Below are 27,715 nucleotides of genomic sequence, written 5' to 3' on the forward strand. Positions count from 1 at the left end.
GCTTCCTGGACTTATCTTCTTAGGTCCTGGTCTACCACCATGTGAGTAAGCTTCTTTGCTAAGAGCAGAGCTCTTGACCCATTATTTTTCCTTTCTTCTCCTCAAATCATAATGGATCCTCAAAATCCCATATCCAACATTACTTAATTGAAGTATCCAAGTAAGTCATCTCAGAACAATGTTTCAAGCAAAGAGAATTGTTCTTTTACATTTTGTAACAGAAAAGGGTTAGTTACTATTTTTTTAACCTATCTCATTAAAGCTAGGACATGGGAACTAGCCAAAATGATGAAATGGAAAAATTCTCCTCAAAAGAAATTCCAGGAAGAAATGAAAGCTAAAGAATTGATCAAAACAGATATAAATAATATAACTGAACAATAATTTAGAATAATAGTCATAAGATTATTTGCTGGGCTTGAAAAAAGCACAGAAGACAGCTGAGAATCTATTGCTCCAGAGATCAAGGAACTAAAAAATAGTCATGATGAAATTTAAAAATGTTGTAAATGAGGCACAAAATAAACTACAGTCAGTGAGAGCGAGGATTGAAGAGGCAGAGGGGTGAATAAGTGAAATAGAAGATAAAATTATGGAAAAAGATGAAGCTAATAAAAAGAGAGAGAAAAAAATTTTGGACCACAAGGGAGAATTAAAGAACTAAGTGATTCAATGAAATGTAATAATATCTGTATCATAGGAGTTCCAGAAAAAGAAGAGAGAGAAACAAATCATAGCTGAGAACTCCCCCAATCTGGGGAAGGAAACAGACATTGAAATCCAGGAGGCACAGAGAACTCCCTTCAGACATAATCTCAATTAATCTTCTGCATGACATATCATAGTAAAACTGGCAAAATACAAAGATAAAGAGAGAATTCTGAAAGCAGCTAGGGATAAACAGGTCTTAAACCACAAGGGTAGACACATAAGGGTAGCAACATAATTTTCTACTGAAACTTGGAAGGCCAGAAAGGAGTATCAGGAAGTTTTCAATGTGCTGAATAGGAAAAATATGCAGCCAAGAATCCTTTACCCAGCAAGGAAGGATACAGAAAAGTTTTCACAGACAAACAAAAACTGAAGGAGTTCATCACTACTAAACCAGCCCTATAAGAGATCCTAAGGGGTCTCTGTGAGTGGAATGTTGCAAAGACCACAAAGGACTGGAGACATTACTACAAGCATGAAACCTACAGATAACACAATGACTCTAAATTCACATCTTTCAATAATAACACTGAATGTAAATGGACTAAATGCTCCAATCAAAAGACATAGGGTAACAGAATGGATTAAAAAAAACAAGACCCATCTATTTGTTGTCTACAAGAGACCCATTTTAGACCTGAGGACACATTCAGAATGAAAGTGAGGGGATGGAAAACTGTCTATCATGCTACTGGAAATCAAAAGAAAGCTAGAGTAGCAATACTTAGACATACAATAGACATACTTAGACAAACAATACTTTAAGCTAAAGGCAATAACAAAAGATGAAGAAGGGCATTATATGATAATTATGGGATCTATCCACCAAGAAGAACTAACAATTATAAATGTCTATGCACCCAGCCACTCTGGAAAACAGTATGGAGGTTCCTCAAAAAATTAAAAATAGAACTACCCTATGACCCAGAAATTGCACTACTAGGTATTTATCCAAAGGATACAGGTACGCTGTTTCAAAGGGGCACATGTGCCCCAATGTTTATAGCAGCACTATCAACAAAGCCAAAGAATGGAAAGAGCCCAAATGTCCATCATTGGATGAATGTTAAAAGAAGATGTGGTTTCTTATTACTTGGCAATCAAAAAGAATGAAACCTTGCCATTTGCAACTACATGGATGGAACTAGAGGGTATTATGCTAAGCAGTGTTAGTGACAGAAAGGCCAATATCATATGACTTCACTTATATGACGACTTTAAGACACAGAACAGATGAACACAAGGAAAAGGAAGCAAAAATAATATAAAAACAGGAGGGGGACAAAAAATAAGACACTCTTAAATATAGAGAATAGAGGGTTACTGGGGGGCTGTGGGAGGGGCATGGGCTAAATGGGTAAATCATTGTTGAACTATATGCTAACTAACTTGGATGTAAATTAAAAAACAAATACATAATAAATAAATAAATAAATAAATAAATAAATAAATAAATAAATGTCTATGCACCGATTTGAGGGCACTCAAATATATAAGACAATTGCAAACATAAGCAATTTTATTGGTAAGAGTGTGATAATTGCAGGGGAGTTTAATACTCCACTGACAACAATGGACAGATCATGTAGACAGAAAACCAATAAAGAAACAATGGCCCTGAATGATACACTGGACCAGATAGATCTGACAGATATATTCGGAACTTTTTATCCTCAAGCAACAGAATATGCATTCTTCTCGAGTGCACATGGAACATACCCCAAAATAGACCACATACTGGGTCACAAAACAGCCCTCAATAAATACAAAAGAATTGAGATCATACCATGCACATTTTCAGACCACGATGCTATGAAACTTGAAATCAACCACAGGAAAAAGTTTGGAAAACCTCCAAATGCATGGAAGTTAAAGAACATCCTACTAAACAATGAATGGGTCAATCAGGAAATTAAAGAAGGAATTTAAAAATATATGGAAACAAATGAAAAGGAAAACACAAGAGTCCAAACACTTTGGGAGGCAGCAAAGGCAGTCCTAAGAGGAAAATACATTGAAATCCAGGCCTACCTCAAGAAACAAGAAAAATCCCAAATACAAAATCTAAGAGCATACCTAAAGGAACTAGAATCAGAACAACAAAGAAACCCCAACGCCAGCAGAAGAAGAGAAATAATAAAGATCGGAGCAGAAATAAACAATACAGAATCCCCCCCCCCAAAAAAAAAACAAAAAAACAAAACACTAAAACAGATTAACGAAACTAAGAGCTTATTTTTTGAAAAAATAAACAAAATTGGTAAACACCTAGCTGGACTTCTCAAAAAAAAGAAAAAAAAAAAAAAAAAAGAAAAAGAGAGAGGACCCAAATAGATAAAATCACAAATGAAAATGGATTTATCATAACCAATCACTCAGAAATACAAGCAATTATCAGAGAATACTACGAAAAATTATTTGCCAACAAATGGGACAACCTGGAAGAAATGGACAAACTCCTAGACACACACACACTACCAAAACTCAAATGGGAAGAAACAGAAAATTTGAACAGACCCATAACTAGTGAAGAAATTGAATCAGTTATCAAAAATCTCCCAACAAATAAGAGTCCTGGAACAGATGGCTTCCTGGGGGAATTCTACCAGACTTTTAAAGCAGAGTTAATACCTATCCTTCTCAAGCTGTCCCAAAAAATATAAACGGAAGGAAAACTTCCAGACTCATTCTATGAAGCCAGCATTACCTTGATTCCCAAACCAGGCAGAGACCCCCACAAAAAAAGAGAATTACAGGCCAATATCCCTAATGAACATGGATGCAAAAATTCTCAATAAGATACTAGCAAATCGAACAAAACAGCATATAAAAAGAATTATTCACCATGATCAAGTGGGATTCATTCCTGGCCTGTGGGGCTGGTTTAATATTCCCAAATCAATCAATGCTATACATAACATCAACAAAGAAAGGATAAGAACCATATGATCCCGTCAATAGATGCAGAAAAAGCATTTGACAAATACAGCACCCTTTCTTAATAAAAACCCTCAAAATTTGGGATAGAAGGAACATAACTAAAGATCATAAAAGCCATATATGAAAAGCCCACAGCTAATATAATCCTCAATGGGGAAAAACTGAGAGCTTTCCCTCTGAGATCAGGAACACAGCAGGGATGTCCACTCTCACCACTGTTGTTTAACATTGTGCTGGAAATCCTAGCATCAGCAATCAGACAACAAAATGAAATAAGAGGCATCAAAATTGGCAAAGAAGAATTTAAACATTAACTTTTCACAGATAAGATGATACTCTACATGGAAAACCTGAAAGACTCCACCAAAAAGCTGCTAGAACCAATATATGAATTCAGCAAAGTCACAGGGTACAAAATCAATGTACAGAAATCAGTTGCATTTCTATACACCGATAATGAATCAACAGAAAGAGAAATCAAGAAACTGATCCCATTTACAATTGCACAAAGAACCATAAAATACCTAGGAATAAATCTAACCAAGGAGGTGAAAAATCTATACACTGAAAACTATAGAAAGCTTATGAAAGAAATTGAAGAAGACACAAAAAAATGAAAAACATTCCATGTTCATGGATTGGAAGAACAAATATTGTTACAATGTCAATACTACCCAAAGCTATCTACACATTCAATGCTATCCCAATCAAAATTGCACTGGCATTCTTCTCAAAGCTAGAACAAACAATCCTAAAGATTGTATGGAATCACAAGACCCCAAAGAGCCAAAGTATTATTGAAAAATAAAACCAAAGCAGGAGGCATCACAAATCCCAGACTGTGGCCTCTACTACAAGGCTGTAAAACCATCAAGACAGTATGGTATTGGCACAAAAACAGACACATAGACCAGTGGACTAAAATAGAGAACCCAGAATTGGACCCACAAATGTATGGCCAACTAATCTTTGACAAAGCAGGAAAGAGTATCCAATGGAAAAAAGTCTCTTTAGTAAATGGTGCTAGGAGAACTGGACAGGAACATGCAGAAGAATGAAACCAGACCACTTTCTTACACCATACACAAAAATAAACACAAGATGGATGAAAGACCTAAAAGTGAGCAGGAAACCATCAAAACCCTAGAGGAGAAAACACGCAACAACCTCTGTGACCTCAGCTGCAGCAACTTCTTGCTCAACACATCTCCAAAGGCAAGGGAACTAAAAGCAAAGATGAATTATTGGGACCTCATCAAGATAAAAAGCTTCTGCACTGCAAAGGAAGTAATCAACAAAACTAAAAGGCAAACCTACAGAATGGGGAAAGATGACATATTGGATAAAGGGTTAGTATCCAAAATCTATAAAGAACTTACCAAACTCAACACCCATAAAACAAATACTCCAGAAAATAAATGGGCAGAAGATGTGAATAGACACACTTTTCCAAAGAAGACATCCATATGGCCAACAGACTAATGAAAAGATGATCGACATCACTCATCATCAGGGAAATACAAATCAAAACCACACTGAGATACCACCTCACACCGGTCAGAGTGGCTAAAAATAACAACTCAGGAAACAATAGATGCTGACGAGGATGTGGAGAAAGAGGAACCCTCTTGCACTGTTGGTAGGAATGCAAAATGGTGCAGCCGCTCTGGAAAAGTGTGGAGTTTCCTCAAAAAATTAAAAATAGAACTACCCCATGACCCGGCAATAGCCCTACTAGGAATTTATGCAAAGGATACAGAAGTGCTGATTCATAGGGGCACATGTACCCCCCAATGTTTATAGCAGTGCTTTTAACAATAGCCAAATTATGGAATGAGCCTAAATGTTCATCAACTGATGAATGAATAAAGAAGATGTGGTTTATATATACACTGGAATACTACTTGTCAATGAGAAAGAATGAAATCATGCCATTTGCAGCAATGTAGATGGAACTGGAAGGTATGCTAAGTGAAATAAGTCAGTCAGAGAAAGACAGATATCATATGTTTTCACTCATATGTGGATGTTAAGATACTTAACAGAAGACCATGGGGGAAGGAAGGGGGAAAAATAATTACAGAGAGGGAGGGAGGCAAACCATAAGAGACCCTCAAATATAAAGTACTAACTGAGGGTTGATGGGGGGTGGGGGAGAGGGGAAAATGGGTGATGGGCATTGAAGACAGCACTTGTGATGAGCACTGGGTGTTGTGTGTAATGATGAACCATTGGAATCTAGCCCAAAAACCAAGAGCACACTTTACACACTGTATGTTAGCCAATTTGACAATAAATTGTATTAAAAAATAACAATAAATAAAAATAAATAAAGCTAGGATATGGGTCATAATTTTATAAAACCTAATGGCTCAATAAAGTGGCACCCATCAAAAATATTGTTTAAAAAAACTATACTTAGCTTTTCTGTCATCACCTAGAAGGTACAAAATGTCCTAATGCGCATGCAGGGCAACTCAGCCTCAATGTGTAATCTCCAGACTTAAAGAAATTGCTTTAATTATTTAAATAGAGATTTTACTTTTTTACTGTCAATTAAACTTTCTAACACAATAAGGCACATACCTCAATTTTTACCTCTCTTTTAAAATTACATTTTCTGTTTTTCATATGTATCCATATTTATTTGAGAAACTAAAACAATTAGGAAAAAGTACCCTGGTTAATTTTTCAAATAGATCTTTCCAGCGTCTATCACACATAAGTTTTCCTAGTTAGGTTTTGGCTTTGCAAACAATGAAAAAAACTAGTTTTTGTTTTTTCTTCATGTAACAATGTTAACATAAGTATTAACATTATTTTTATTTTTATAACATTATTTATTATTTTTACACAAATTCTTCAAAAATATTATTTAATGGTTGTACAATAGTCTATCAAATGATGTACTATGATGACTTCATAATTCCCCCTCATCAAAATAGAAAAGTATGGAAAACTACTACAAAAGGTAGCAGGCAGGAAGATGGCAGTATAGTAGGAGGACACTAGACCCATCTCATCCCACAAACACAACTAGGTAACTATCAAATCATCCTAAATAACCCAGAATCAACCTAAACACTGCCAGAACAATCTCCACAACTAAAAGGAGAGAAGAGGCCACCTCAAAGAAGGTAGCAAGTAGAGAGACCTGGTTTGGGGGAGAAAAGGATCCAGGGTGTTGCAGAGGGGAGGGAGCCATCCTCATGGAGAAAGGCTAGAGAGAGAAAAGCACACAGGGAAACACATAAGGAGAAAGTTTCCCCAAAGACATTGGCTGGGAAAACTAGAGGGGCCGAATTTCATGAGTTCTTACATCCAATGGGCCTTAAAGCCTAGAGTTTTGAAGGTCAGCAGGCTTGGCTAGGATAGAGCCCAGAGGGTACTGCAATGCTCCTGGAGAGAAGGCAGGAAAACAATCCAGGAACAGATGGCATGGAAACAGCAATCTGAACAAAGTCTGGCACACACAGTGAGGAGATTATTCACTCTTCTAGGAGTGTGTCCCTGAGTGGCTGTGTTCATGATGATACCTGCTTTTCAGAAGAAGGAAAAGCAGATTAGTTAGCCTAATACATAGATACCAATGGTCATTATACCAAAATCTCATGAATTTGAGACAAATTAAACTATCCAATACTATTAAAATTATAGGCTAGATTACACTAATTCCACTTGATTAAAGACTCTTCAAATGTTAAAAAGGAATATTATAAAGACTAAAAAAATCACAAAAACATTGCTATAAAGTGGCAAATACTAATTAAACATATACTATGATTATACTGGTATAAAGAAAAAATGTGTAGTGCATGGTCTAGAACTAACAAAAATATGAAAGATAAAAAGAGTTTAAAGAGGTGGAATGACTATTTAGGAGTATTTTAGGATTGACCTGGTATTATCTGTGGAATAAAAAAAATTTTTTTGGTGAAAGGTTAACTCTTCTGAGACCTTTTGGACATATTCTGATTCCAACCCCAGCTTCTGTAGAAGCCATCAAATACAGTCATATTCAATGAATACTCCAAGAAATGTATGGCTGGGGAAGATTCTCTTTAAGTGAAGATAATTGGGTCTTTAGAATGTGCGGGAGCCAGGGATTTTGATCTCTAGAGAATCCTGTTTCTGATTCACAACCATAGGGATTGAAGAAGTTTGTAAAAATAAGTGCTAAATTAACTTCCAAGTGAAACTGAATCTCTCGAGTAAGCATCAACTTTAGCACAAATACTGGGAAACCAGAGTTGCATCATGGGTCCTTATTTTTAATATGTTTTCTTTCCTTGACACGTTCTTGGGAAAATTCATGTGCAGACCAATTGCCTGGTTGTAGCAATTCTTTCTCACATTTCTTTTTGGGAAGGAGAACAAACATCTTTCAAAGTGAGAATCTTCTGGTTTCATCTGAAAAATGCAAAAGGAATTCAAATCCCTGGAAATGTTTTCTATTACTTAATAGAATGGAATGGTGAGAATGACTTTAAAACATAGTCAGGAGGTAAGATAAAGAGAAAAGTTTTACTAATATCATTTCCAATGGAAAACATCCTGTCAATAAATATAACGAATTTATTTTGTTGAGGTGATCATTGCTGGTGGGACAACATCAAGAGCAGGATATTATTTAAATTTCTTTAAAAATTCCAAAATAGCACAAAGAGGGTAGTTAAGAAGAGAAAGCTGCCTGTAATACAACAGACCCTTATAAATAATAGGTGAAAAGCTACTGTATTCAAGTATATAGTTCACTAAAATCTTAAATAAAAATTATCTCGAGAAAGAGCCCACAATAATTTATATATTAATCACACATAAATATGCTCAGTAAGGGTTTGAGGAAACTTGTAATTAAAAGTGTTTATGGTAAAAACAGGATTACAAACAAAACATGTGTAACAGGGGGCTAAAGTAATTATAGGTGTTAATTTGGCTATAGGGATCCAAGGCAAAAGAAGAAATATTAATTCTTTTACTTCCCATTTATGTAACAAATCAATTCTACCACCCTAATCTTAACTGTCCACACTAGACCATTAGAAAGGATCTTTGGCTATTTTTTTAATTTTAATTCATTTTTGTGGATAGTGTCTTCATAAGTGGAAGACAATAAATGCCTTCAATGCTTTCCAAAGATTTCGATATATTTTATGTGTATTTTTATCATTTGGATGCTTGAAAGTTAAGTATGTCATATTAAACAGTGGTTTTATAAGAAGAAATTTTATCAATAAGTAAATGTACTATAGTGCTAAAAATGGGCTTGGGAATCATAAAGATAAGGATTTAAATCATACTTCTGTTATTTAACAACTATAAGATATTGAAAACAGGGTGTTGTATGGAAGTATTGAATTCCTAAATTGCACAGCCAAAACTAGTATTACACTATATGTTAACTCACTAGAATTTAAATAAGAACTTTAAAAGAAGACAGTGATCATGGTACTTAACCCTTGAAATTTCAAACTAATTTCCTCATTGGTAAAATCCATAATAACATTTGGCTTATTTTGAAGATTAAATGATAAAAATTATATGAAGCGCCTCACACTAGGACATCACAGGCAACTGTCTCTTCTCTTTGTAAGCTAAAATATCTTTCATGTGGCATATTAGTTGAATATTAGAGTTTATAAAATCTATATTGAGAGTTAGCAGGTCCATTCATTTTTGTACAGTAACAGTTGTCTTAATTGATATCTTTAGAAGACCTGGAGAGGATGATAGGACTGTTTCTTCTAATGATTTAGAGTACAGATAGTATGTATTTTACATTGAAAAATCTTAGTACTTTAACTATTAGGTTTTCAAGTAGCTAAGTTAATAAAACAAAATGAAAAAATTATAGAAAGTTAAAAAGTTTCCTTCTAGAAAGTTAGAGGGCTTGACTTCTGGCTTGGATAAAAAGTCACAGACTTTCCTTAGGTCTCTTACAACACTAAAATAGTGCCCAGATGAAGTCCAAGGGCATTGAACCACAGAGTGGTTAATTCTTATAAAACACCAGGAGTTGGGAGAAGGGGATTAGAGGTTGGCTAGGATCCAGGCCAGTTCAGATCCTTTTCAAATAGGAATGTCATCTTCTAAACAATAATTCTGTGCTAGGCATTAACAGCCTGCATTCTCCTTTGATAACACATGATTAAGTCAAGAACTCAAGTCCCTTATCTTGGTGTAGCTCCTAAAAACACAAAACACTCTTCTTTGGAAGCTTTTGAGAGTAGGGATTATAAATGCTCTCTGTCTACCAGTAACAGTGGGTTCCTTCTAATAATCTGATAGGACACACCAGTACAGCTCAGCCTCAATGTGTAGTTTCTAGGCACTTGAGGCAATAATTGTACTACTTAAATTATTTTAGCATTCTTTATTCTGAGTTAGTCTTCCTAAAATAACTGGACACTTGCTTTAGTGTTTTTCTCTTTTTTAATAATATGCCTTCTTTATCTTTATCTATTTTAAAAACTGGGGTAATTCAGAAGAATATGAGAAAGGTCTCTAAGGTAACCATTAATGTTTTGGGTTTTCCTTTCCAGTCTTTCTATTCTGTCTAGGCTATCTTAGTTTAAGTTTTAGTTTTGCAAAAAAAAAAAAAGAAAAATGCTGTAGTTTTGTTTCTGTTTCCAACTTAAACATTTTCACATAATTTAAATATCATTTTTGTTTTAATACAAAGTTGTCACAAATGTCATATTAATAAGTGCATAATGCCCCATCAAATTAGTGTGCCATGATTCTTTAATAATTCCCCTGCCATGAGCTAAGAATGAAAAACTGTTTCAAAAGATAATATCCAGTAATGGCAAAGATTAATAAAAATGGAATAATCTAATATACATTTTGCATGGAAAGTCATTTTTTAGAAACTATCAAGAGTCTTAAAAGTTTTCTTTCCCTTGTTCCCAGGAAACTATTTTAGTGAAGTAAGCTAAAATGAAGAAAAGATTTGTCACATTGCTATTAAACAAGAGTGTTTGTTGATTGCTTTCTAAAAGTCACACTAGCATTACAAGAGTAATGAAAGTAATTTCCTCTATACTGTCCGTTATCCTTCCCCCCACCCTAACCATTTGAAAGTGTTAAAGCACATTGGTGGTTTCTCTTATGTTGTAAGGGAAAATTTTTTTACAGCAATTATTTCTGAACTGTCAGGATACCAGATGTATACCATCATTATTTGCTACAAGTAATTTCCAAACGGAATCAACTTTTAGGAGATGTTCCTAGAAAATAAAAGGTATGTTTGACAGAATTCACAACACCCCTGAAACAATACATCCCAGACAACTGATGCTCCTTCAAAGTCTCTATCAAAATTTTATTTTCAGATTCAGAGTAGGGTGATATATACATTTACAGTCAATCACATTCCTATCCTAATACCAAATAGAAATATATCCTGTCTTACCCAACCCTTCCTACTCTCTTTGTAATGTATGCCTGCAAAGCCTAGTCAGCTTGAATTGGAATAGAACCCTCCTTTCCATAGCCAAAAGACGTAAAAACATCATATTATGCTGATGAATATGTTTCTCCATTGTAAACTGCAGTCATCATAGAAAGCAGCATAACCTATTGTCAAATGACTATCACAGAGGGAAATGCCAAAGCCTAAACCATAAACACAGCCTTGTTTAATTTTTTTTAATGTTCATTTATTTTGAGAGAGTGAGAGAGTGGGGAAGGGGAGAGAGAAAGGAGAGAGAGAATCCTTAGCAGGCTCTTGGCTGTCAGCACAGAGCCTGACACAGGGCTCCATCCCATGAACTGTGAAATAATGACCAGAGAGGAATCCAAGAGTAGGAAGCTTAACCAACTGAGACATTCAGGTGCCTCACACAGCCTTGATTAAAAACATTAACTGGGTGGGGGTGGGGGGAATCTAGGTGGCTCAGCTGGTTGAGCCTCCGACTCTTGATTTCCGCTCAGGTCATCTCACAGGTCATGAGATGGAGCCCCAGCTCATGCTCTGCACTAACAGCGCAGATGGTGCCTTGAATTCTCTATCTCCCTCTCTCATTCCCTGTCTCTCCCTCTCTCTCACTCAAAATAAATAAATAAACATTAAAAAAAAAACACTAACTAGAAACTCATCTATAGGATCAGTCTTTTTTTTCCCCCTCAGGGTGTTTTTTAGTTAGGTAGAAAACCTTGAGAATGAAAAGGTGTTTTCAAAATTATGTTCTTTGATTTATTTACTGTCAGCTACTAACATCTACTCTTCAAATTTTTTCAAATTAAAGTAATTTGCTCCATGCTCTATGATGCACAACTCAGATGCTTGAGCTGATCTCAAATTCCTTTTTTGGAAACTATTGGCCCTAATCGCAAATTCAACAAATGGAAGAGAAAGGACTTTAATATGGACAGAAACAAACAACAGTCTCTTCTGTATGTAGTTTGACTGCTTGTATATCTAAAATCTAAAGAATACAAAACTGAGTGCAATACACTCACACATATGTCTCAACTCCAAGTGTCACAGAATGTTCAGTTTTGCATTGTCTACTATTCGATTACAGTCCTACATACAAGGGAAGCAGTAGTGGCATTTTCTGCAATAGCATTGGGGAGAAATGGTCTAAAAGGCCTTGCTATTCATGTGAGTTCTGCAGACAGCAACAGCAGCAGCATCTGAGAACATGTTAACAAATCAATTAGATTTGAATCAGTTAGAATCAATTAGAATCAATTCAGACCTACTAATTTAGAATCCTTTAGAGGGGTGCCTGGGTGGCTCAGTCAGTTAAGTGTCCAACTTCAGCTCAGGTCATGATCTCATGGCTTGTGGGTTTGAGCCCCGCGTCCGGCTCTGTGCTGACAGCTCAGCCTGGAGCCTGCTTCAGATTCTGTGTCTCCCTCTCTCTATGCCCCTCCCCTGCTTGTGTTCTGTCTCTCTCTCTCTCAAAAATAAATAAACATTAAAAGAAATTTTAGAACCCTTCACAAATTTCCCTCATGTGATTAGTCTGTATACTAAAATTTGGAGGCACTCCACTAGACAGGTGGATTTTTTCCACATTGAACTTTAGAATCATCTGGAGAACATTATTTAAAAGATGTCTGATTCCCACTCCTTAGACAATTCACATAATTTGGAGAGGGCAATAGCATGTTGGTCAAAAGAGCAGGTGCTTATGTGGCTCAGGCTCTTAAGCATCCGACTTTGGCTCAAGTCATGATTTCCTCATTCCTGGGTTCATGCCCCGCATCTGGTTCTCTGCTGTCACCATAGGGCCCGGTGTGCAACCTCCAACTCCCTCTCTCTCTGCCATTCCTCCATTAGCAATCTCTCTAAACACTGAATAAACTAAAAATAAATAAAAGGGCAGGTGATATAAAGTCAGAAAATGCAGACTGGAAGAGTGGATCACTCACTGTGTTTTTATATACATTTTACCTCTGTGAATTTCACTCGCCTCAGAGAATTATAGTGATGATAAAATGAGTAATATGTGTGAATATATTAGTAAGTTATAAAACCCTGAACTAATAATATTGTTAATGACTTCCATGAAATAAAATCAAATACATAGTTATTTTTAACAGATTAAGCATAAGCTTTCCAAAATGATGATATTCAAAGTGGAGTCTGTGGGTCCAAAGAACAGGAAATAATAGATGTTTGTTCAGATGCAAATAGTTCTTCCCTGCCTCAGAACTGTGTATCACTATCTCAGGAAATGGAATACAAGAGCCTATATTTTTAATAAGCTATCAATGTAATTATTACATGTCTTCAATCCCTTCCTATATGTACCAGAAGAGAAATTCAAAACGCTAAACTCAGAGCTCTTAGCACCACTCCAGCTAGTGTGGACACACTTGGTGCCCCTCCCCCAGTGATCTCTCACTGCACATGGTAATATGCACTGACGCATAATGCTCACATGGAGTTTTCTCTTCTGGATTACTCCAGGTATAGAAACATAAAATGGACAGGACGAACTGGACAGAGATTGAGTTCATTCTGCAGGGACTTCCTGAGTACCCCAAAGTGGAAAAACTCCTTTTCGTCATGTGCTTGATGATGTACCTGGTGATACTGCTGGGGAACAGCACCTTGATCATATTAATTCTCCTGGATTCCCGCCTCCATACGCCCATGTACTTCTTCCTTGGTAATCTTTCCCTCCTAGACATTTGTTACACGTCCTCCTTTACCCCCTCAGTGTTGATTCACTTCCTATCACAGAAAAAAACCATCTCCTTCCTTAGATGTGTTGTTCAGATGTCTGTCTCCTACACTATGGCATGCACAGAATGCGTGCTCTTAGCGGTGATGGCATATGACCGTTACGTGGCCATCTGTAACCCTCTGAGATACCCCATCATCATGAGCAAGGCACTTTGTATTCAGATGGCAGCCCTCTCCTGGGGAATGGGCTTTCTCAATTCACTGACAGAAACTATTCTTGCAATACGGTTGCCCTTTTGTGGAAAAAATGTCATTAACCACTTTGTTTGTGAAATAATGGCTTTTGTCAAGCTGGCTTGTGCAGATATTTCCTTGAATGAGATTGCTATAATGTTGGGCAATGTAATATTTTTGTATATTCCATTATTGTTAATTTGCATCTCCTACATTTTCATCCTATCTACTGTACTAAAAATGAATTCAGCAGAAGGAAGAAAAAAAGCTTTTTCTACCTGTTCAGCCCACTTAACAGTAGTGACCATGTTTTATGGGACACTCCTCTTCATATATATGAAGCCAAAGTCCAAAGACTCTGCTATTGACAAATTGATTGCTCTGTTCTATGGAGTAGTCACTCCCATGCTCAATCCTATCATCTATAGCCTGAGGAACACAGAGGTGCTTGGAGCTTTGAGAAAATTGATGAGTAGACACTGGTTCTGGAGAAAAGGATGAAAAACTTACATCTTCGAGTTCATGCACCAAATAAACTCATATATTTGAGGAAAAGGCTTTTATTTAAAACATAGCAAAAGAAATAAAGATTGTATGTAGGATCACAGAATTTAGGAGTTGGAAAGAAATTTCAAGATAATTATCTAGCTTTCCCTTTTTATGAAAATGACTGTTACAAAAATGTAGACACAACTAGTATAAGTACTAAGAGTAAAATTTAAGGAATAAGAAAAAAGATGTAATTAAATGTTTCCAGGAAAATCCAGTACAGATTCTCTTCAACTGATGGAGTTATGTCCTGATAAACCCATCAAAATTTGAAAATATCATTAGTCAAAAATGCCTTTAATACACCTAATCTACTGAACATCATAGCTTACCTTGAAAATGTGCAAATGCTTACATTAGCCTATAGTTGGTCAAAACCATCTCATACAAAGCCTATTTGCAATAGAGTGTTGAATATTTCCTATAACGTATTGAGCACTGTACTGAAATTGAAAAACAGAATGGTTGTATGGGTATGAAACAGTTGAGTGTATCAGTTGTTTATTCTTGTGATCATGTGGCTCAGACTGGAAGCTGGGGCCACTGCCACTGCCTAGCGCAACAAGAATATCATACCACATGTTACTAGCCCAGGAAAAGACCACAATTTAAATTTTAAAGTGTGGTTTCTACTGAATGCATATCACTTTCACATCATCATGAAGTTGAAATATCCTATGTCAAACCATTTTAATGTATGGACCATCTGCATGTATGTCTGCTGAACAAGTAAAATATGTATTTTTCAGTTCCCTTTTGAGAGAACTACTCGAATTTTTGTGTTTGTTTGTCTGTTTGTTTGTTACTGCTTTTTATTTTACCCAAGGACTTGACCTGACTCCAACCTAATTTTTCAGGTACATATTTCCCCTTCTTTCCCTCCTCATGTTTCTCCCATGTTTGCACATGCTGTGCTACATTCACTATTACTTCTCCAATTATATCATGTTCTTTACACCTAAAGAAAACAGCATATGCCACTGCATCTCCATCCTCACATTTCTCTTTCTATGGTAACAGCCTAGCAATCTTATTAAGCACAATTCAAGTGTGAGATCTTCTACAAACCTTCCAAAGTTTGCCCGCTTACTTATTCCCTCCTTTATGCTGTCCTGAACTTTATCTGTTATGGCTATTTTCCTTTTATACTATAATCATTTGTTCATTTCTGAAATCCACCCAATGGCAGAACTCACTGTTCTCTGTATGAAGTCTAATGTCAAATAAAGTTAAACAGTAGGCAGTAACTAATTACTTATTTAACATTTTGAAATAATAGTAAAATATAGTCTAAGTACTTGATTTAATACAGGGATATAAGAGAACTTGAATTTATGTATTATTTCATTGACTAAATAACACATCAAAAAGTTATGGATAAAATATCAGCTAATATTAAATGTACAGAAATGTAAGGGAAGATAAAAGAAAGATAAATATACTCAAGAGGTCATTTGTGGGGTGCCTGGGTGGCTCAGTTGGTTGGGTGTCCAACTTCGGCTCAGGTCATGATCTCACAGCTCCTGGGTTCAAGCCCTGCGCTGGGCTCTGTGCTGACAGCTCAGAGCCTGGAGCCTGCTTCGGATTCTGTGTCTCCCTCTCTCTCTGCCCCTCCCCTGCTCACACTCTGTCTCTCTCTCTCTCTCTCAAAAATAAATAAACATTAAAAAAGAAGTCATTTGGTCTGGGTAAGGCAAAAGTCCTATCAGTGTATACTTATTCTGTAATGAGCAACTGCTGAAAAAAATATCTATCAATTGTATAAACACTTCTTAAGGAATACTGAGAATTGCACTCTATCAAAAGCAATAATCTTATTTTAAATATTTCCTTTCAAAGAAATGCCCTTGAAATTGCTAGCAAATAATAATTGTACTTTTATTTTTTATGTGATTACCTAACATCTATTTGTATGTAATACAGGTGAGTTGCCTGGTACAGTCCCACAGCCTGAGCTGGATGAGGACAGTGGCTCTGCTCAAGGGCCACCCAGCAAAGGTTTCAACAACCCAATAGAGTTCAGAAAGGAATCCCTGCTTGTTCTGCCCAGCAGGATGTTTGGGGCCTGATGGAATAAGTAAAAGGTCAACATGAAAGGGAGGCCCAGTTCAGGTAGTCAGAACCCAGTAGAATCAAAAGGACACCCATATATGGAATGACTCAGCTCAGACTGTCAGAGAAAGAGGGAGAGACAGAGAGAGAAAGAGATAACTTGGGGTATTTTATGCTTATATCCCTAAACACTACCAGAGTGATAGGCTAGACTTGTAACACACTCATAGATGTTTCTCAATACATTGAAATCATAGGTAGATTCAAATATTTTTTAATTTTTATTTATCTGAGGGAGAGAGACAGAAAAAGAGAGAGGGAGAGAGACTGTCAGTAGGGGAGGGACAGAGCGAAAGGGAGACACAGAATCTAAAGCAGGCTCCAGGCTCTGAGCTGTCAGCATAGAACCTAACACGGGCTCGAACTCACAAACCAGAGATCATGACCTAAGCCGAAGTGGGATGCTTAACTGACTGAGCCACACAGGCACCCTGAAATCACAGGCAAATTCAAACTAACTGAAACTAGAGTCTAGCAAGAAAAAAAAAAAAAAAGATCAAAATCTGACTCTGTCAAAATGATACACCTATCATCCTAGCTAATTCACAGGTGGTCTTTTGGAATTAGCATATTTGCTAACTTGTAAATAATTTTAAATAATTATTATAAATATATTGATAGATTAAATAAACTTCCCATTTTATAGACAAAGAAATTGGATTAGGATGTTTAAGAAATTGCTTAAGATTGGGGTGCTTGGGTGGCTCAGTTGGTTAAAAGTCCTACTCTTGATTTCAGCTCAGGTCATGATCTCATGGTTCATGGGATAGAGCCATGCATTGCATTGCAGGGGATAGTCAGCATGAAGCCTGCTTGGGATTCTCTTTTTCTCCCTCTCTCTCTACCATCCCCCTGGTTATGTGCGTGTTCACACACTATCTCTCTCAAAATAAATAAATAAACATTAAAAAAAAAGAAATTGCCTAAGATCACTAAGCTTACATAGACACCCCAAAAAATTGTAATTCTTTTTATTTAATTTAAATTCAGGTTATTTAACATATAGTGTAGTATTGGCTTCAGGGGTAGAATTTAGTGATTTATCATTTACACATAACAGTCATATGTAACACTCATCCCAAGAAGTGTCCGCCTTAATGTCCATCACCCATTTAGCCCATCCCCCCCACCTCCCTCCCAGCAACCCTCAGTTTGTTCTCTGTATTTAAGAGTCTCTCATGGTTTGCCTACCTCTCTGTTTTTATCTTATTTTTGCTTCCCTTCCTTTATGTTCATCTCTTTTGTTTCTTTTTTTTTTTTTTTTTTTAACGTTTATTCATCATTGAGAGACAGAGTGAGACACAGCAAGAGCATGGAAGGGGCAGAGAGAGGAGGAGACACAGACTCTGAAGCAGGCTCCAGGCTCTGAGCTGTCAACACAGAGCCTGACACAGGGCTTGAACTCACAAACCACAAGATCATGACCCGAGGAGAAGTCGGACGCCCAACCGACCAAGCCACCCTGGGCCCCATTATCTGTTTTGTTTCTTAAATTACACGTATGAGTGAAATCATATGATATTTGTATTTCTCTGCCTGACTTACTTTGCTTAGCATAATACACACCAGTTGCATCCATTTCACAAATGTCAAGATATCATTCTTTCTGATCACCAAGTAATATTCCATTGTATATACATACCATTTTCTTTTTACCCATTCATCAGTCAATGGATATTTGGGCTCTTTCAATAATTTAGCTATTGTTGATAGTGCTGCTATAAACACTGGGGTGTATGTGCCCCTTTGAATCAGCATTTCTGTATACTTTGGATAATTTACTCTAGATCCCATGTGTACTATTCTTTCACCTTTACCACAGTTCTGACCAATAACAGGAAAACATAACCAAAATTGTATAGATAATTGCCCTAAATTACCCTAGAAAACATCATCCACACCTAGTACTCAATTTACATCTCTTTGCAAAAGATTTCGCAACATATATATAGCTTTAGACCTAATTTTTTGCCTAGATTTCACAAATCTGTCTTCTCCTGTAGGTCTAACCATCAGTGCACAGCCAACCAGTCAACCGACTTACATCCCATCCCTATCTTTGTGAAGTCATCATCCTTACGCTACTCGTGTCATCCAATCAACGACTGCATCAGAGTTCTTTACTTACACCAATGGACCAATCATCTTTGATGACTGTTTATTCATATCTGAGAAATCAAATCCAGCCCTACAACCTGGTAATTCCCATATTCATCCTATCTTCTCCATACCATTGCCTTCTGGATCCAAGCCATCACAATTTTATTGACTCTTGTGACAACTTCATGATAAAGAGCAAATAAGTTTTGCACACTGACTTCACATTTAGTCATCTAGTCCAGAAAGGACATACAAATGTTACAAATACTGACGAGTGTACATTTTTAAGTTCTTTGTATATTATGGCTTATACAATAAGATATGTCATATATTTCAGCATTTCTCACCATTTTAGTGGGTTTGGGATACTGTATAGTTTATAATATAAATATATCATGTATTTTGTTTCTAAATGCTTATAGCTTCATTTATACCCTTGGATCTAAGCATCTAGGTGTCAGGGGAAAGCACAATAAAAAAGGGAAGGGTGCTTGTAGTTTCACCGAAACATCCTGCAGCTTCTTTGAATTTACGAAATTAATGTCAGCACTCGAAGACCAACAACAAACTGCTAAACTCTCTGATATTTTTGCAGACTAGCATCCCTCTACCCCATCTCTATTCAGTATATATTTGTGCAGGCCTTCTCCATTTGTACATAGACATTCACATCACACACATCTATCTGCATCCACAAATATTTCCACACATGTAAAACACAGTTATACTTTGTAGAATATGCAATTACTCCCATTAAATTTAGCAATGCTGAAAAGAGGTTGTAGTGGTTTCCTAATACTACCATAACAAAATAGCAGATTGGATTGCCTGAACAACAGAAATTGACTTTCTCATAGTTCTGGAGGATAGACCAAGATTAAAGTGTTGGCAGATTTGATTTCTTCTGAAGCCTCTCCCTGGCTTGCAGATAGCCATTTTCTTGCTAGGTCTTTTCCCCTGTGTGTGAGAAAACCTCGAGTACCCATGTGTGTCTAAATTTCTTAAATTTTTTCTTATAATGACATAAGTCCAATTGTATGAGGGCCCACACTGATAGCCTCATTTTAACTTAATCCCACTTTAAAGGCCTTATCTCCAAATGTAAATACATTCTGAAGTACTGGTGGGTTAGAGCTTCAACATAAGTTTTGCAGGGACACAATTCAGCCTAAAACAAAGGTTAATAATAAATTATCTAAAAAGTCTACTATAGTTATTACATTTGTATATTACATGCACATAATTTTGAATACTAACAATACACTAGCTTAATGTTTAAAGCTATACTTACACTCTATAACCCAAAATAAAATTGAAGTTTGTCATCAAAAGTCTATTTATGTAAGATTTCAGATATGCTTATGTAAGATATGTCTATATTACCTTAGAGTTTCAGCAGTCAGTCAAGGAGGGAACTTAGGAAATCTTTAAAATGAGTGTCTTCCCCTATTATCCCAGTTTTCTGGTGTGTATTGACCACATCAATACACCCCTTAGATTAATGTTATGATTTTCTATGGGGGATTAAAAAAGCACACAGAGGGTTCCTAATCAGCAATTTTTTCACAGCTGCTTTTACCTCTTTGTTCCGTAAACTATAAATGATAGGATTCAACATGGGGGTTAATCCAGCATATACCAAAGCCATAAATTTGTCTATTTCCTGTGAATCTACAGCGGAGGGCTTCAGGTACATGGAGAGAGCTGTCCCATAGAACAAAACCACCACAGTCAGGTGGGCTGCGCATGTTGAAAAGGCTTTGCTTCCACCATCCACTGAGCTGATTCTCAGGATGTTGGAGAGAATGAATGCGTAAGAGACACAAATGAGGAGCATCGGCATAGGAAGAAGAAGTACGCTGATCACCAGCATGATTAACTGCACCCTGGAAGTATCCACACAAACTAGTTTCAAGACAGCCAGAATTTCACAAGTGAAGTGATTGATGATGCTACTTCCACAGAGAGACAGCTGCAGCACAGATACTGTTTCCACCAGGGCGGTGAGGCAGCCTGTCATCCAGGAGCCAGCGGCAATCTGCACACAAGCCCTCTTGTTCATGATGATGGGGTATCTCAGAGGGTTGCAGATGGCCACATACCGGTCATACGCCATCGTGGACAGGAGCACACACTCAGTGGAGCCCATGGCAAGAGAAAAGTACATCTGAGTGGCACATCCTGAGAATGAGATGGTGTTTTTCCCTGAAACAAAGTTTGTCAGCATTGGAGTGAGAGCAGAAGAGGTGTACCAGATGTCTAAAAAGGAGAGGTTGCTGAGGAAGAAGTACATGGGTTTGTGTAGGTGGGAATCCAGGATGGTGATGGAGATCAGAATGATATTACCCAGCAGGGTGATCAGGTACATCAGCAAGCACAGCACAAATATGATGACCTCAACTTTGGGGTAAGGAGTAAACCCCAGGAAAATAAAATTGGAAATGACTGTCAAGTTTGCCTTGACCATTTTATGCCTCTTTCTTTATCTGTAGTAGTGAATAAAAATATACATTGTACATATATGAAAATTAAATTCTACCATCTTTCAAGGGGATTAGTTAGGGGTACTTTACAAGGATCATTATTCTGGCAATACCATGCTAATTATTCACTCATTCATTCATTTGTTGATTATACTACAAGTCACTGAAGATCTCTTTGAATTACCTAAAAAGCTACTCTTGGGCAGCTCAGAATAAAATATCACGCAGTCAAGTAAAGAAATAAATACAATTAACATCATATAAATACACCCTCGGGTACTATGAGAACACAGAGGGTAAGAATCTGAGCTCTGTGTTAGGAACACTGGTCAGTGAGACATTGTGACACTTAGTTTAATCAAAAAAGGCATTAGACCTGGGGCGCATGGGTGGCTCAGTGGTTGAGCATCAAACCTGGATTTGGCTCAGGTCATGATCCCATGGTCAAGCCCCGCACAGGTTCAGTTCAAGCCCCATGTCAGGCTCCACACTGGCAGTGCGGAGACTGCTTGGGATTCTCTCTCATTCCCTCACTCTCTCATCTCTCATCTGCTCACATTCTCTCTCTCTTAAAATGAATAAACAAACTTTAGAAAAAATGCGTTATACCTAATCGAGTTAAGGACCACAGGAGGTTTGCTGGGGAAAGAAAAAAAAAATTGTAAAACGTTACAGGGAGAAAGGATTTAGTTGCATTTCATAAACCTCTAATTATGTGTTGTAACACATGGATATGCGGTACACTATAAATAGAAGATAAACCTGTGTCCAATCACTATTGCACTACCTGATTTCAATTTCCAAGAAGGCATTTTTGAATATGGAATCACCCTGAGCCCACGCTTTCTTAGAAACAAACTGATTTTCAAAGTTCAGGATTTTATAATGCAATTCTAATTACTTGTGATGTATCTCACAATTAGTCGCATATGGGAACATGTTTAAAAACCACTGTCCTATAAGTAGAGTTCAAATGCAATCAATCACACACACTCAAGCCTCACATCCTCATCATTGCCTACTTCTCCAACCTCATCTTCCAACACTCCAGCTCCAGACTCTGGTCTGAAACAACAACCAGCTTGTAATTTCTCATACTTATCATGCCATTTTATATTTTTACGTCTATAACCAACAGTTCATCTACATGCTGTTACCTTTCTCACCAACTCTAATCTTGTTTTTCATGAATATTTATCCAGTCATCAAAACTGTAGGCCACTGTCTCAAGTACAGCTTCGTTCTTTATGTATACCCACATTACTCAAGTATATTACACTGAACAATAGCCATATGTGCACATCCCATTGGCTCCCACCCCTGGTACAACTGAGCTTCTCCAGATCTTGTTCCCCATAATACTAGCAAAGAATAACTTACATTCAAGATTTTTAATAACACACCACTCCCTTGAACATGGACAATGTTTGGTACATATTCAAATAAGCACATTTTCACTATTGGTCTCTGTGCCAACATAAAAGCCTAAGATTTCTCAACTGCTCATTTAGATCTGCACCCTTATCTGTAACATTAAAGAAACTAGTTCATTTAAGAAACAAAGACGATGAGCTCTTAGCTTTAAATATTTGACATAGAGTGAGGTGGGGAAGGCAATGACCATTTGTACTCTTAGGAGAGGTTGAGGTATTCCCCAATCATCTTCTGTAGGGTTTTAGACCACTGTCCTCTGAGTGTAAGAATTGGACTCTAAATCCAACCATGCTACTTACTGGTGTGCATAATCAGGCAAATCACTTGGCCTCTTTGAAATCAGTTTGTTTGGGTTTTTTTTTTTTTTTTTTTTTGTAATCTATACAGGAAGATGACAACTCCTAGATTAACTTATTTTAAAATTCTTTTTCCACCACCCAATTCCATGGCCTCTCTAATATTTCAGAACATCACAAAACGTTTATGATTTCATCATCTCCCTGCTTTTCTTTCAGAGCTATACCTGCCTATGCTAACCCAGTGCTGGTTCACACTGGCTCAGATAAAAAACTTAGTACTTCTTCATAATCTATTAAAATTTCAACCTCCAATCCATAGGTGAATAGGAAACACCTGACTGATTATTTCCAGAAAGGTGACTGTTAAAGGTTTCTGCTCTTTAAAGTTCATTTGGGTCAGCACACACCATGCTTCTACTGAGGGCTTCTCTAGCGGTCTTTCCCCCCTCAGCACCCAGTTTTCCTACTCTAGCTCTTGCTCTTCTTGCTTTCTCTTCTTTCTTCACTACTGTCTGGTCTTTTCTTATAAACAAAATAATGATGTCTTTTTCTCATGCAGATTGGGTCCCTATTCTTTCCCTTATCCTTCCTTTACAACGCTTGTAAGAGTCTCACCTATCCTAAGTCATTTTATTGAGATACTTTCCCTAAAATGACTTCAGATGCCAGGGCTAAGACAACCAAATGTTGTCCAACAATCTCTTCCCTTTTCCTTCCCAAATGTCAGAGCCAGAACAAATCAGAGTTCTACCCCAACATTTGTATTTTAAAGTTGATGGATGCTTGAAGGAGTTTAATGACTTGTCTGAGATAAATGAGAAAATCAAAAGCAAATCGAAAACTTCCGTCCCACATTTTGGGCTCATTTCAACTCAATATTTTCCTTATCAACAAGCATTTCTTTTAAAAGTAAATATCTGGTCTCCTATTCTGGTCTCCTGGCCTAGCTGAGACCCGTGAATCACTTTTATAAATCGGAGGATACAGAAAGAGATGGATAAGGTCTGCTCTCATTTACCTCAGCACATGTGATCAGTATCTTCCTCTTTGACTAATGTATGCTTCACTATTTAAAGTTGATCTCCAGCATGGTCTTGCTTGTGAATCTTTGTGCAGTGCTCAGAAAAGTAAAAGAATCTGAATTTTGTAATTATGGTAATTCTCCATGAAAACTGTATTAGAGTGGGTTATGCAGAGGTATTTTTATTCAGAAATTGCAATGAAAAAGGATATGGATGCTCTTGGCTTGCAAAAAATCAAGCCAGATCTTTCCTCATTCACAAATTCTCAACATACAGAGCTTTTGGTAAAAATACAAAAATAACTGCCTAAGAAAAATAATGACAAAGATTTTTTTCTGCCAAAATCACCACCTATGCTCTGCTCTCTAAAACTTCCAAAGGGTAATCCCTGGCTCTAAGACTACTAAAGTCTCCTGTTGCTATTAGGGACTTTCCAACTCCCTTAACAATTTAATGCTGTGATTCTGGAACATAAAGAAGTTAAGAAACTTTCTAGTTCTCCAGGGTTTGATTCTCCAAGTTCCATGTACTAATTGGGAACCAAAAAATGAGGTGAAAAAAACTTTTAATTAATTCAAGTTATCTGGGACCATAAAACACTTGATTGCTGAGCAGCCTTTGTGCAAGTAGAATTGTAGGAGACTATTTGCCTCCTTCATTCCTTCTGCAGATTGCCCTCGAATTACATAGCAAACACTGCAATTAAAAACTATAGAAATGCCTTCCTACAGGGCCTCTGAGCTTGTAAAGTAACTGAATTATTTTCAGAAATCTCTCCAAATATTTCAGTTATATGAGAAACAGAAGACAAAACATCCTTACTGAGCTTTTAAATGGCCACAGAGTAAAGGGAGAACATTGATCAATCAGATAACTGACTACTATCAAATGCCCCTTGAAGACCCTGAGTTTTTAGCACAATGATTGTGATTTTATAAAGATTATATAACAGTCTTTGAAGGAATAGTGCATTGGAATGAGTACCAGACGTAAAGAGTTGTGAATTAAACCTCAGCTCGACTATTGGCGAGCTAAGTGATCTTATACAATTGTGGTATATTAATTATATTAATGACCCCAATTCTTCACTCTTTCCTAGGCTTGCCTACTCTGATTTGGTCCTACACATGTGGCTTGATTTGATCACTGGAGCATTAAGAAATATAATGCAAGAACAGACTAGTAAAGCACTTTCACTTAGGTTAGTCCTCTCTTTTCCATCTCTGCTATTATCATGAAAATATGTCCAAGTTACCCAACTGGAGGATAAAATGCACATTAAGCAGAACTGAGGTGCCTCAGTTGCCAACAGCCAAGGCCACTTTACATGAGTCAGTCAATCCCCAACAAATGAGTGAGTCCACAATCAGCAAGCCAACTCACAGCTGATTTGAGATATAAAGATAATATAGTTGAGGTCACATGGATCCAGGTGTCTCATAGACTTGAATAAATGTTTATTTTGCTGTACCACTGAGATTTTATGATTGTTTATTATGCTGTTTCATTGTAACAATGTAACACTGATGTAGCAATAAATGGTTTCATCGCCTATCCAACACTGACTCACCTGGTCTTTATCCCTCTTAAAAGAGTCATAATTTTATTCATTTGTCTCTCCTATTTTTATCCATAGGGAAAATATCCTGATGAGTTCAAGCTTCCTACCTTACTTTCTAGAACTTTTACATTTTTGCCTTTCATACTGAGATATACAATCCATCTGGAATTAATTTTTGTGTATGGTATCAGGCAAGGTCAAGATTTATTTTTTACTATGTGTACACTATTTGACTCAATATGATTTTATTGAAAGCTCTCTTCCCCACTGCACTACAGTATCACTTTTGATATAAACTAATTGACCATATATGTTTGGATCTCTTTTTGGCCTCTTGTACTGTTCCATTAGTCTATTATTCTTATCCTTGCACAAATACTACATTGTCTTTTTAGCTATAGCTCTATATAATAAGATTTGATTTTGGCCCTCTAAATTATTTATTCTTTATGGGTGGGTTAGCTAGTGTTGGCATTTGTATATTTTGGTATCTGTGTATAAATTTTCACAATAATCTGCGGGAATTTTGATTGAGATAGCCTTGAACCTATATTTCAATTTAGAGAGAATGACATCTTTATACTATTGAATCTTCTAATCCATTAATTTAGGTATTTTTAAATTTCTCTCAATAATGTTTTATTGATTTTTCTTATATAAATGTCTTGTCATATATTTTTATATTTTTGATGCTATTATAAATTTTGCTTTAAATGCTATTTTCGACTTTCTTGTTATTGGTATGTAATGATTTTTCTATGTTAAACTGATATTTAGCAATCTTGGTAAATTCACTTTTTTGCAATTTTTTTTTTTTAATTTTTTTTTCAACGTTTTTTATTTATTTTTGGGACAGAGAGAGACAGAGCATGAACGGGGGAGGGGCAGAGAGAGAGGGAGACACAGAATCGGAAACAGGCTCCAGGCTCCGAGCCGTCAGCCCAGAGCCTGACGCGGGGCTCGAACTCACGGACCGCGAGATCGTGACCTGGCTGAAGTCGGACGCTTAACCGACTGCGCCACCCAGGCGCCCCACTTTTTTGCAATTTTTTAAAATTTTTAATTGAAGTATAGTTGACATTAATTCACTTTTTAAGTCCAATACTATAGATCATTTGAGTATCCTACATCATAGAGCATTATTCATAAATAGTGACAGATTTGTTTTCATTATTTATATCATTTATCATTACTTTTAGTACTGGTTACGAATTCTGGTACTTAGAGTAACATATTCAGGAGTTGAGACATATAAGGTAAAATGAGAGAATTTTATTTGAAAAATGTATTGGTGCCTGAAAATGGCTAAGGACTATTTAAAACTAGGTTTAGTTTCCTTAAAAATTAAGATTCCTCTTATAATACTAAGAAGCAGATTGTAGACGACACAAAATATTTCTAGTTCCAAAATACAATTACAAATATAAAGTCCATTTTCTTAGTACTGGGTGTAAATGAGCTCCCAGAAATCCTATAAAATGTATTTCTAATGATTTTAGTGAGACAAAACAGAAGAGAATAAAAATAAGTAAAAATATATTACTCTGATGTCTAATAAATGTAAAGCAAATTAACAAATTTCCAAGTAAATTGTGGAAAACAATTTAGGACACCCTAAACAGCATGGCATGATCTGCCCAGAGGTTGTTAATTAATCAATTCCAGATGGGTTGTGTATCTCAGTATGAAAGGTAAAAACATAAAGGTTCTAGAAAGTAAGGTAAGGAGGCTTGGACTACCAGGATATTTTGTTACTTTCTTTACAAGACAGAATGAAAACTGGTTTCAGATTTTTAAAACTCAGTTAAAACCATGAATTTATAATATTGTAATTACTAAAAGAATCTGATTTATTTGGAGTCTATCCAAATATGAAATGCTGATTATCCTTGTTCTATGTAGCTATATAATATTAAACTTTTTCATTCTAGTATAGTATTATTTTTATAACTTTTTGTTCATCTCCACTTATAAGGCATTACATAATTTTTCTTCTCATCCAAGCTAGGACACTTGACAATGAAAGTGAACTATTACTAATTACACCAGGGAAACTCTGCTAAGTAGACTCGTTCTGAGCAAATAAGACATATGGTCACCATTCCAAGGTTGATTCTATTAGGGCC

General features: G+C 36.4%; 2 protein-coding genes across 2 annotated transcripts; one reads left to right on the forward strand and one right to left on the reverse strand.

Moving 5' to 3' along the window:
• Positions 1-13,591: 13,591 nt before the first annotated feature.
• On the forward strand, positions 13,592-14,530 carry LOC122204424 (olfactory receptor 13C7-like). Its single transcript, XM_042911885.1, has one exon. The coding sequence runs from the start codon at positions 13,592-13,594 to the stop codon at positions 14,528-14,530; it is 939 nt and encodes a 312-aa protein (XP_042767819.1).
• Positions 14,531-14,889: 359 nt separating this feature from the next.
• On the reverse strand, positions 14,890-21,257 carry LOC122204575 (olfactory receptor 13F1-like). The gene is made up of 2 exons (XM_042912098.1): positions 20,342-21,257; positions 14,890-14,933 (listed from the first exon to the last, which is right to left on the reverse strand). The coding sequence occupies exons 1-2, from the start codon at positions 21,255-21,257 to the stop codon at positions 14,890-14,892; spliced, it is 960 nt and encodes a 319-aa protein (XP_042768032.1).
• Positions 21,258-27,715: the final 6,458 nt, after the last annotated feature.

Source organism: Panthera leo, chromosome D4, assembly GCF_018350215.1.
Source record: "Panthera leo isolate Ple1 chromosome D4, P.leo_Ple1_pat1.1, whole genome shotgun sequence".
NCBI lineage: Eukaryota > Metazoa > Chordata > Mammalia > Carnivora > Felidae > Panthera > Panthera leo.